This window comes from Corvus brachyrhynchos, unplaced genomic scaffold (genome assembly GCF_000691975.1).
Source record: "Corvus brachyrhynchos isolate BGI_N302 unplaced genomic scaffold, ASM69197v1 scaffold5, whole genome shotgun sequence".
NCBI classification, from domain to species: domain Eukaryota; kingdom Metazoa; phylum Chordata; class Aves; order Passeriformes; family Corvidae; genus Corvus; species Corvus brachyrhynchos.
In genome coordinates this window covers 11050817-11062166 of record NW_008238321.1, presented here as the reverse complement: position 1 = coordinate 11062166, position 11350 = coordinate 11050817, and the positions used below count along the sequence as shown (strand labels likewise).

Genomic DNA, 11350 nt, shown 5'->3' with positions numbered 1-11350 from the left:
GACTCAATTTCCAACCTTGCACCACCTCTGATTCCTATTGCCTGCAGGCATTAACCCTACTTGTGAAGACCTTGTTCAGCCAAGCCAGAACAAGCCATCACAATCAAGAACATTTTGAACTTCCAGAAGAATTCCTAATTAGTGCAGAACTGATGGTTTAAGCAGTGTGAGTGGTTCCTGACTGGGTATTTCTGACACAGCATTAACACAGCTCAGAGAAGCCTGTGGTTTGCTGGTACCTGGGGTTACCTTTGAATTGGTTCCCAAAGCTCAGAACAGTAGCGTGCCATAATTTGCCTCCTTTCAAGAAACTGTTTCCCCTTTGGAGGTTTGCCAAAAGCAAACCCAGGGGTCTGCAGCTGAACACACCTTTTTCTCCTCATGATACATGTAATAGATGAACAGGATGCTGTCGCGCATGCCATCGCTCCCGGTGAACTGCTCCAGTGCCACTCGAACGTCCATCCACTTATGAGGCTTCCAGTTCCTCCACCACTGCAAGGCTCCAGTTTTAACCCAAACTGACTACAAGGCAAACACAAAATTACAGCAATGAAGAAACTGCACGACTCTTTTTCTTTCTCCCAAATGCCGTTTTTGTGACCAGGAGTTGCCTGTGCTGCAGGTTAGTCTGTATCATACATTCATACACTGTATCACACTGAACACTCATAAAAGTGGATAAAAAGATACTGAAGTAGCACGTGTACAACAGTAGTAACATCTTACCCTGCAAGAATGCAGTAGCACGCAGGTACTAATTGACTCAAGTCTGCTCCTGTTATAACAGAACCTCTGTTCAGAGTTTAAAGGCTTTGACATAATTTTTTTAAACTTGATTAAAGCCCTGGACTCCAAGTGTTTTTAATCAAATAATTCCAGATGTCATTTGGCAATTAGCAATGAAGGGACCAAAAATATGAATGAATCTGAAAAGAGCCAAGGAGTCATAACAAAGGGAACATCAAACAAAACTGCTGCTATTTATGTGCTGCCATTGACGTTTTCATCATTTATTTAGGCAAGTTGAATTAGTCCTGATGGCCACAGAAAGGGAAGCTCACCTACTTGAGTCACTGTTTCAATTAAGATGCCTCATCTTGTGGTGGAATAATTCATACAATATTCCACTGTTGCAACCACTTCTCTGAGGATTTGAGGTCTCACAGTACCCAAATAATGCTGACCAATGCTTTGTTTCTTCCTAAATAAAACTATCTGATAATGCTTTTAGATGAAAAAAGCTGCTGCTCCATGTTTGAAAAGCTGTTCATTTCCCACAGGGAGCTCAGACATTAATAATCCAGGAAAGTTGTCCCAGACAGAAATAAGGGCAAGAATATAAAGCTGGCAATAAGCTCAAATCAGTATGTCAGAAATGTATTACTGATTCCCAGATGTGTTTAGAAGCTAAGAGATAAATGTCCTCACTGCTTACCTGCTCAATAGCCTGCTCGTAGTGCCTGAAATTCTCCAGTTCCCGCTTTGTCCTTTCACTGAGCTGCTGAAAAATCTGCTTCCTCCACGCTGCTGTCTGTGCAGGAGTGATAGACAGGGACAGAGACTGCACAGATGATGACAAACCTGGGACAGAACCAAACCCAATAAAATCCAGTGAGCTTTGAGTACAGTTCTGTGAAAGGTCAAACACGGTGCTCCTTTGAACACCAGACTGGATCAACCCAGTCTAACACCATTTTTATAGTGATTATCATTTGGAATCAATGTATTACAGCCAAACTTTGTAAATGATGCATAGAAATAGGATCACTAGATGATTCTACAGAAGCTTTTAAATCCATAACCTTGTAAAAATGGGAGTTTTGTCAATGCAAGACAATTAGATAATATACTGCATCACGAGTTAGACTGTTAAATACTGGGATGCCACAATTCATGGTTTATTTTACCCATCTCAGTAGGAATGGCAGTGAGGCAGTTATTTCTGGCATCTGCATCTCCCAAGAGGGCCCTTTTCACCCCTTCCTGTTCAATGATATGTGTTTTGCCCAAAGTTGCAGTCTCAGTACAATTAAAAATGAGATGTAGATCCAGCACAGATTACTTTACAAAACTTACAGGAACTCAGTAGAAAATATCACTTTCACATTTATTTATCTCAAGCCCAAAGTGCTCTACAGCTAAATACTGCAGCACTATGCTCAGACATGAACCTACTAACAAACTGCAGTAAGAGAAAGTGGGTTAGCACAAGTTTTGCACCATGGCTTTGGTCAGAAAAAACAAACCAACATTTTTCTTAAAGAGCATATTGAACTGTGACTGGAACTGGGGTGTGCTGTGGTGACTGGCCAGTACCTGATGGAGCAGTGAACCACTTCAGTGGGCTGTGCAGGTCTACAAGACAGCCTCCCCCAGACACCCAGGCCCACAGTGGGTGCTCATCAGCTCCGTACTGGTCTTCAGCTCCCACCGAGAACACGCCCAGGGAAGAGAGGCTGGATGTGTCTGCAAAGCTGCTGACAGAGAGGACTGGATGCTTCTGAGCCTCCTTCAAGTCAATGTTTATCCACTGCAGTTCTGCAGAAGGATTTGGGTTTGCAGGAGATTTATTCATTTCAAGGTTATCTTTCTCAGTAGTAGCTGAAGCACCAGTGGCTTCTCTTTGCTCAGAGGTCAGAGGATCCACAGGCAGCTGTGCAGATGTTTCAGCCTGGCTGGCTGGGCTGTTCCCAGCGGCTGCAGCTCCCAGCAGGGCAGTGCTGGCAGGGCTCGTGGGCACGCCAGGGAGCTCTGTATCAGAGGAAGGATCTGCATCACCCTGAATGACCGCGCTTGTTTGGTTCTGAATATCATCAGTAAAGAAACAGCCAGCACTGAAGGACAAATAGATAATTAATTATCATCCAAAGCATTGTAAATTAGCACAGGCCTTAGATCACAGACACACAGAAATTGATTTAGTGTTTCACTGTAGGAGAGAAACAGCAGATTTCTCTTTTAAAGGTCAAATTCTATCATCAGAGGAAAGAGTCCAACAAATCTGGCAAACTGGTCTAGTAAATCTGAAACACAGGAAGGAACTTCACTGATCTTTTCAAACAATTGGTGGTGTTGGCTGCCTACAACTGTCAGGAAAACACTGAAGCAACATTGCATTTTCTGAATATGAAAGAATGAATAGAATTTTTTAAAGCCCATTATTAACATTATGATTTGTCTTTGCTAAAGGGAACTTCTCAGCACACACTCTGGCTCAAACAAGTAGCTTCTGCAGTCCTCCCAGATTCATTGGCATGTGTGGCACAGCCCAGAGGCTGGCAGGCAGGGGGGAGTAACTGATTTAATCTCCCTAGGAAAAGAAACGTACAGTGACACTCAGGAAGAATAATTCCTAAGTGGAATTGGCACTCCTTCATGGTGTTTCATAGACAACATTTTCTCTTATTAGAGACTAGTTCCAGATAGTGATAGTATGCCCAGAGGAAAATGCTTTACTGCATTTTCTGCATCATGCAGTGAATTCCAATGTGGGAGCTTCAGATTCTTCTCTGAGTGCAACAGCTGCTGCTTACTGTTAATTATAATGGCAAAAATGCAAATGCCTTTTGGCATACATAATGATTAGAGAAGTCTTCCCCGCTCCTCCCTGTCTGTACCACTTGAACATAAAGAAGTATCTCCTAGCATTGAAACTCTTGCTGTACAAAGTCTTGAGCAGGTATTTCATGACGTACCTGAGCAGACTCGTTGAGCTCCCAGTCTGAGATCTGTCACTCTCTCTGCCAGACACAATTGCCTTCCATGTCTTCCCACTGAGCTCACTTGGTGTGACACCTTGACGAAAATAAATCGCTCTGTCATCACAGCCGATTCCCCAGACCTAGGGAGGGAAGGGGCTTGGTGAAAGAAGTGACTTGGAATGCAGTAGGTTATCAGATACAAAAAGGTGCAGTGGTGCAGAATTGAGCACAGAAAACTGCTGGACACAGTGTTTTCCTTTTGTGTTCTTCCTTAATGCTGACACTGTAGATGCAGAACAAAGTTCTGTACCAAAGCCTATCTGCACCTCCCTGTGCCACACAAGACACGTGCTGACTGTCACCTTCAGGTGCAGAACTGCAGAATTCAGCCCCTTTCCCTCCCAGCAGTTTAAGCCCAGGGCCCTTTGTCCAGCCAGCCCTATTGGCATGGCTGAGAGTCCTCACCACATGTGAGCAGTGCCTGTACAGAAGGGAGTGTAAATACCCTCCCAGCTGCTCCCCAGCTCTCTTACCTGGTTGTTTAAGCCTACAGTTACCATCATCATTTCTCCAACCATTTCAATCCAGCTTGTTCCACAAGGATTATGTGAGTTCACTCCTCTTCTAAACCACACCTACCATAACAACAGAAAGTCCAAATTTTTCTCCTGCAGTATCAGGAATTTAGTTTCTTTAGTGGATTAGTCTTAATCTCTAGTACTGACTTGCCACATTGTCTTAAGAAGTCAATTACTTCCTTGATTCTTTTTCTTTATCAGATAAAGATAAAACAATTCTCCCAATAGTACCTACACTGTGTGTCCACCTGCAGCCAGAAGAGCCCACAAGGAGACTTTTTTGTAGGACTTTCTGTGACAGAGTTAGTTTCTCTGCTGTTGGAAAAATACTTTCTATTACATGTCTACATGTAGGCTATTTTTGATCACTCTGAATGGGCTTCTAAATAGTGTTCTTACATTCAAACCCTAGAAGCAGGGCAGCCAGAGGGAACTGTCAGGGGGATGTCTTTAGCAGTACAGCTCTTTACATTGTCTCCCCTTAGATCTGACTTTACCAATCTGAAAGTGTCTGTGGGCTGGGTACCTGGAAAAGGTTTCCTCTGTATGTAGCATATAGCCTTATAGTTCTGCAGTAGCAAGCAGCTCCCTTAGAAGCTGTTGGTTGAATCCCATAACATCAGGATACTTGACTGCCCTGTGGCAGATCTGAAGGAAAACACACCAGCTTATCTCCATTGATTACAGTGGGTTTATCTGGCAGATGGAGCAGGCTGGGCACAACCTGTTACCATGGCTCAGCTGACGAGTAGTGACTCACTAGACCAGAGAAACTCAACAGAACTGCTGCACTTGCACAGAGTTCATGCCTGGCTTTCAATTCAGTCTGAAGGAGCAGGGAGTTGGACTCCATGATCCTTATGGGTCCTTCCAACTTAAGACATTCTATCATTCTAAGTTAAAACTCCAGTAAGAAAGTAATCACACATCCACAGAAGAGATATCTCACCTAATTAAATACCAAAACCCCCACATTAAAAGGCTGATGAAGAGGGAACAGTTGGAATAAGAAGATAAAAAAATAGCGTCATAAATGTAGATGAGAATATTCCCCATGCTGCTTTTGATGTAAAATTCAGTCCTTGTGGAAACAGGAGTCACTTCAATTTTGATGCTTAATATCCCTTAGAAGATGCCCCTTATCCAATCCCCACCAACATCCCCACCCACCTGCCAAATCTGTCTGACTTGGGTTTAGAAAATTCCTTATAAAAGAAAAGCAGAAAGTCTTCCTTCAATTAAACTCAACTATCACAAACCACAGAGCATTCCCATAACAGCAAGGGGAACTAGAATTCCCCAGACCATGGGGATACAGAGTCCAAATCACAATGCTTCCTGGGCAAGTTGCACTCCTGTTTGAGAGCAGCAGACAGGGAAAGGGAAGGAAAAAAGCAGAAGCAGAGCATGACCCTCTTACTTTTCTATCCTTTGTAACACACCACACCACATCAACACCCACGGAGACGTGCATAATTCCATTTTCAGAGCTTGGAGACTCCACAATACTCCAGGAAATTCCTGCAAAAGACAGAACCCAGAAGGCATTGTAGGTTAGTTTCTTATTCAACACTATACAAATCAAAGGGGTTTCCAGCCAAATTTAACAAACTTTACCTTGAGGGTTATTCCTATCAATTCCTTCTCTCACAATAGCTTGCCCTTCCCAAAGAGTTGCCCAAAGGAGGTCATAGGGTCCACAGCTGATCTGTACAACTTCACCAGGAGTGGTGACTAAGGACCATGTGGAACCTTCTGGATTGTGATGGCAGACATTTTCTCTGTACCATACCTAGACAAGTTTAAAAAAAACAAAAACAAATGAAATAAGAAAAAAATATCACTACAACAATGAAACCATTGAGACAAGAGTAAAGCCAAACTGGAAAGAACAGTTCTCCTTTAACAACAGGATTTTTTTATGTAGTGTATGGTACTCTGACCTTTAAAGGTACGTTTTTTTAATGTTGATTATGCAGTTGAAGCCATTTCCTTATGTACTTAGGGAGGAGGCTGTTCTACAGAGCAGCTTTTATCATGGAACTGAATCTGGATTGGGTACAGTAACTTATTGCTACAAGTTTTGTGTATATTTCAACATTTAAACCACTTCAGTGTATTTCAGGGCATGTTATATAAACTGAGAGTGAACAAATACATAACACAAAAATGTTACTGTTAGCTGACAGCCTGACCTCACTTTCACTGAACAGAGCTTGCCACAATATGGGGGAATAATTCCATTCTCTGTGCAGCCCTTGGTGACATCCAGCCATTTGCTAGTCTTGGACTGTGCAATTTTCTGTAGATCACAGTCGAAATAGGAAGGTCAAACATAGAAAGCATCCTGTGGCAGTCACATGAGTGCTCCACAGCATGACTGCTGAGTGCTAAATCTTCATTTTTGGAAATACTTTATTTCCCTGGGGACTTTCACTTGGGAAATGAAAGCATTTTACAATGGCAGTCAGGTAAGCTTGTAGACTGGGGTGCTTGTCACATATTACTAGAAAGTAGGAGGAATAGGGAATTTTATTTTAAACAATTTAACCAAGATTGCTTGCCCTTCCAGGCAGTGCCAAATGTGACTGAGAGCTCAGGCTATCTGTTAAAAGTATTACATTCTGCCCTGTGAGACCATAAGTTAGAAACTGTCTAGAGACACAGGAATATCAGATACATGCTGTAAGGATGAAGGAAGAAAAGGAAGAATCAAATCTTCACAGCACTGAGCAAAAGAGGACACCTCATGGGAGGCCTAAAACCACCACCAACAGAGAAAGATGTATAGTTTTCAATAGAAAATAAAATGAAAACATTTCAGAGCTGGATGCCACATTGCCAGGTCAGGAGGTGACCACTTTCTGATCAGTAAGTCTTAGAAAACCATTTTGTAAACTCTTGAATTCTCTCTGTCTCTCCATCCCAAAGGCACAGCACAATGCTTCACCAGAACCTTTGTCAGGTTTTAAAGCTCCTTCTCCTGGTTATGAGCACCACAGTCAGCATTCTGGGCATTTTTCAAGATATAAGATAGTACTCAACCCAAGTTTTTAAGATTCACCTGTTCACAGAGGTTAAAGGCTTCCATAAAACAATCCTAGAGATACTAAGCCTTTCCATTTACAACACAAGTTGTTACATAATGTAGTCCCAAAGCAGCTTTTCATCCAGATGCACAAGCAGTGTATTTCCTTACCAACATAAGACAATAACACTCCTGCCTTGCTTTACAAGTATTTAACTCCTTTCCACTAGTAATTTTAATTAGAAAACTTAAGGAATACACACATACCCTTCCTTGCAAAGAAACTGCCCACACTGACAGGCGGCCGAGGGGCTCGTCCGTGATCTCCCATCCTCCGATGGAGATGTCATTGAAAGGGTCTGGCAGCTGGTCTGGTTCATCATGGGACACAATCTGGAGCAAAGGGAAGGAAGGTTGAGGAGAGGAGACACTGCAAACAGGTGACTTGGCTGGTGGCCTAGCCTGTTTCTTGCAGATTGGTTATGTAGCGCTTCCTAGAGTGTTTGAGCATGGAGATCCTCCCTCTCATTCAAGGCCTCCATATGCAGAGAGGGAAACGCTGCCAAGGCAGCATGGAGAAGTCTGTGTTTTGTACCCTAACTAAAGGAAGTTTTTATTCACAGAACACTGCATACAGAATTGGAAAGCTGAAAGATCAAAAATTACACATTTTTAATGTCCTTAGAATGGAACAACGATTATTAAAGAACAGTTATTCACACACATAAAGGAGCAGCTGGTGAACAATACAAGGCAGATGCCAGCTTGAAGGAGAGTGTTTTGTCACACAACCAAAGGAAGTTAAAAAGTTGATCTGAAATTTGCAAAGGAGCTGAGCATCCATCTCTAATTGCTTCACCATGAGATTTGGCACCTTATTACCACAGGTTTCTATGAAAAATCCCAGCCTTCCATTTATGCTAACAAAATAGCAAGTTGGAAGTGAAGGAATCCAAGTCCAGCCTACAGAGAAGTCATAAGAATTAACTTCCCCACCCTTATAATTGATTATTTCAGACCCTCAGTTTATTTAATATTTAAAAGAGATCCAGAACCTTCGCCCAAATGTCCCGGGATTTGTATCTCCTGTATCTGATCCATCTCCTGCGTCTGACACAAGAATTCCATCTCTTATCCTTTGTGTAGGTGCTGGGGAAGTCTATGGCATAAGTCCAGCCCTGCAAACAGAGGTTTTCTTGTATGAAAACAGGATCAAGGGAAAGCTTGAAGACATAACTCAGAGCAATTCTGCACAAGACTCACAGCACAAGTCACTCTGTGTCTCTAGAGCCCTGATTAACAGATCAGCTAATTCCATGAATGATTTATGAATCATGCCCAAATTCCTCGGGATGATATACACAGAACAAACAAGACACAGTAAAACATTTTACTTTCTTCATAGTAAAGACCTTAAATAACAATGGCATTCGGTTGCCAGGATTTTGTGATTTTTTTGATCAGGAAAAAAAGCTTCTACAGAAGCTCCTATAGACTTCAAAAGCCTTCAAACAAGATCCTTCCTTCTGTTGTATTAGAGTTGGGCTATTTCCCAGAAAGAAGTATCTATGGCAAGTTTTATTTTTACAGACTTTTTTACACTTCTATAACAGTTCTTTTCATTTTACAGAGTAAGGATTCCCAGAATAGATCTCTTTTTGGTATTGTTCACCTACCCCTTTCTCTGTTGGTTCCCCTCCAATATTTTCATCCACATACCAGTCAGACTCCCACTCCCAGTGTGGTGAAGGCAGTGTGAAACTATCAAGCTGCTGGTGTTTTAGCCCGCTCACATCACTCCACTGCCAGCGGTCACTGGGCAGTAATTTCTCACAAAAGCCACCAACTGGATTCCAGCGCTGCCAGAAATAATAAATAAAGTATTTTGTTTGAGATCACATTATCTCATTGGACATCTACAGGGAATCATGACATGTTTCTTATTTTCTGCACTAGAAGAGGAATAAATTGCTGGGGTGAATGAGAAAGTGTTCACTCCATGAGGCCCTCCCTGACACAGCCTTTGGGGGAAGCTTTTTTGAATATCAAAGAAGGGCTGACTGCAGAGCTCATCCCAACCAAGTCAGCTTCAGCTACATAAATAGGAACATCTGATGCTATATTTTACTAGGCACAGTAAAATATATTATATATTTTTCTTTGGTGATATATGGCACCATGACACTGCAGCATTAGGGTAATGCTGGATAGATGGCCTTGGTATCTCTAATCTACTCCCAGAGAAAGATGATTCATATCTTGTCTGCACTAGAAAAACAGCACTGCCTCTGCCAGGAACTGTCTGGAGAGAACTGGATCAGCAAATCTCCCCTGGATCTCATGTTATATTTTTTTCCCTAATCTGCCTTGAATCAGTTACAGAACAAATAACACAAGGATTTTCACCAATACAGCTGTCATTTTTTTCCCCCACACTCCTACATACTATAGAAATACTGGCAAAATCTGTCCTGTAATACTGTCTTACATTTTAGGGCATATGAAAACTGAGTCGTTCAAAATCCATCTATAATTTTTACACAAAATATTATTTGCTGTTACTAGAAATCTGGCTAAATTGCCTTGTACATTATCTGCAAACTATTTCAGTTTAATTTTGTTGTTGTTAGCTCTTGTAGAATATTTATTTTTGTGCTTTCTAGTATTTTGTTTTCTGTTTTTCATTACCTAGAACAAACAAAATGAAAGTTTTAAAGTAACAAATAAAATTTTAAATTTTGCATTTTTAAAGAACATGTTTACACAATGAAAGAAACATTCTTAAATGGCTGAAAAGCTGTATCAATATTAAATAATGTATAAAATTAATTTGTTGTATTTTTGCCCATGCAGGTAAGTTAATGTCTTTTCCCAATTTATATTCATTCCAGTGCCCATTAGAAATCAGAGAAATGTGCTCAAGAAAATCCATCAATTTTCTCTCCCAAATAACTTTTGGTTAACTAGAAAAAAAATCTGATAAATTTCCTTTGAAATATGGTTTTAAAGACATTTTTTGAAGTCCATCAGATAGAAAGGATCATCTTAACACTCCTATGCAAAAAAAGTTGGAAACATTGTACTTTAATGGAAAATCATGCCTTTATTAGAGAAGTCTTTTTAACACTAAGAAATAGCATTTTCCTAAGAATAATATATTTCTGATAATGTATCTTTGGTGCCTGGAAGTAACACTGGACATTTTCTTCAGGGGATTGGGTATTTGTCACTTTTGTAAGGAAAGGAGAAATGTAAACCAGCCAGTGAAAAGGGTGAATGCTTCAGTCTGAAACGGCTCACACAGAACAGGTGGAGTTCACGCTGGCATTGCTTTTGCTAGGAGCAGGGTAGTATAACTCGTTTGGGAGTTTAAATACTAAAAGATAAGCTGGTATTTGGCACATATATGTACTCTTCAGAAACTTCTGGTAAAAAATGAAAACAAAACTGCTCAATCGATTCTCTGGTGAGAAGAACACCCCGAGACAGCTGATGTAGGATGTGCTGGCAGCCCAAGCAGTGGCTGTGTCACAGAGGGACTGTACCTGTCATACCTGGTTCTCATAGGTCTCCTCCTGGTATCTGATAGGAACATCTCCTGAGAACACGTAGGTGTACACTTGATGGTCACAGGCTATTCCCCAGCAGCACTGTTTGACAGCAGAGACCCGTTTGAATTCCAGCTGTGTGTCCTTACAGAGCTCCCAGTACTGGCCAACAGTAGAGAGAGTGTAAACCCTCCCAAAAATGTCAACAGCCCACAAAAGGGAACTGGGCATGGCCATATCTGAAAGGCAAAACCGAGGTTATTAATGGAAATGGTGGGTACAAAAATGGATCTTGAACCTACTGCAGGTCAGTCATGCTCCGAGCCATCATCAGTCAAATTAAATAAAGATGTAAGGGATGATTTTTTAAAAAGAGCCTGTGCAAAGCTGGCAGCAGATCTCTTTGTCAGAGCTGTGCAGCCAACACCTCTCAGATGGCCCTGAAAAGCCATCTGAAAGGCCTTTCTACCAGCCCACTACTGCCCATCCTAC

General features: G+C 41.5%; 1 protein-coding gene across 1 annotated transcript in view; it reads right to left on the bottom strand.

Moving 5' to 3' along the window:
* Nucleotides 1-11119, bottom strand: part of TECPR1 (tectonin beta-propeller repeat containing 1) — a 21443-nt gene extending 10324 nt beyond the window's left edge. Inside the window, exons 1-11 of the mRNA XM_008633490.2 lie at nt 10865-11119; nt 8987-9169; nt 8366-8488; nt 7578-7703; nt 5900-6074; nt 5703-5803; nt 4238-4339; nt 3699-3844; nt 2320-2837; nt 1439-1584; nt 370-525 (exon numbers count right to left, since the gene is read on the bottom strand). Of these exons, the coding sequence (XP_008631712.1) occupies nt 370-525; nt 1439-1584; nt 2320-2837; nt 3699-3844; nt 4238-4339; nt 5703-5803; nt 5900-6074; nt 7578-7703; nt 8366-8488; nt 8987-9169; nt 10865-11095 (2007 nt within the window). The 5' untranslated portion in view covers nt 11096-11119. The remainder of the gene's footprint in view (nt 1-369; nt 526-1438; nt 1585-2319; nt 2838-3698; nt 3845-4237; nt 4340-5702; nt 5804-5899; nt 6075-7577; nt 7704-8365; nt 8489-8986; nt 9170-10864) is intronic.
* Nucleotides 11120-11350: the final 231 nt, after the last annotated feature.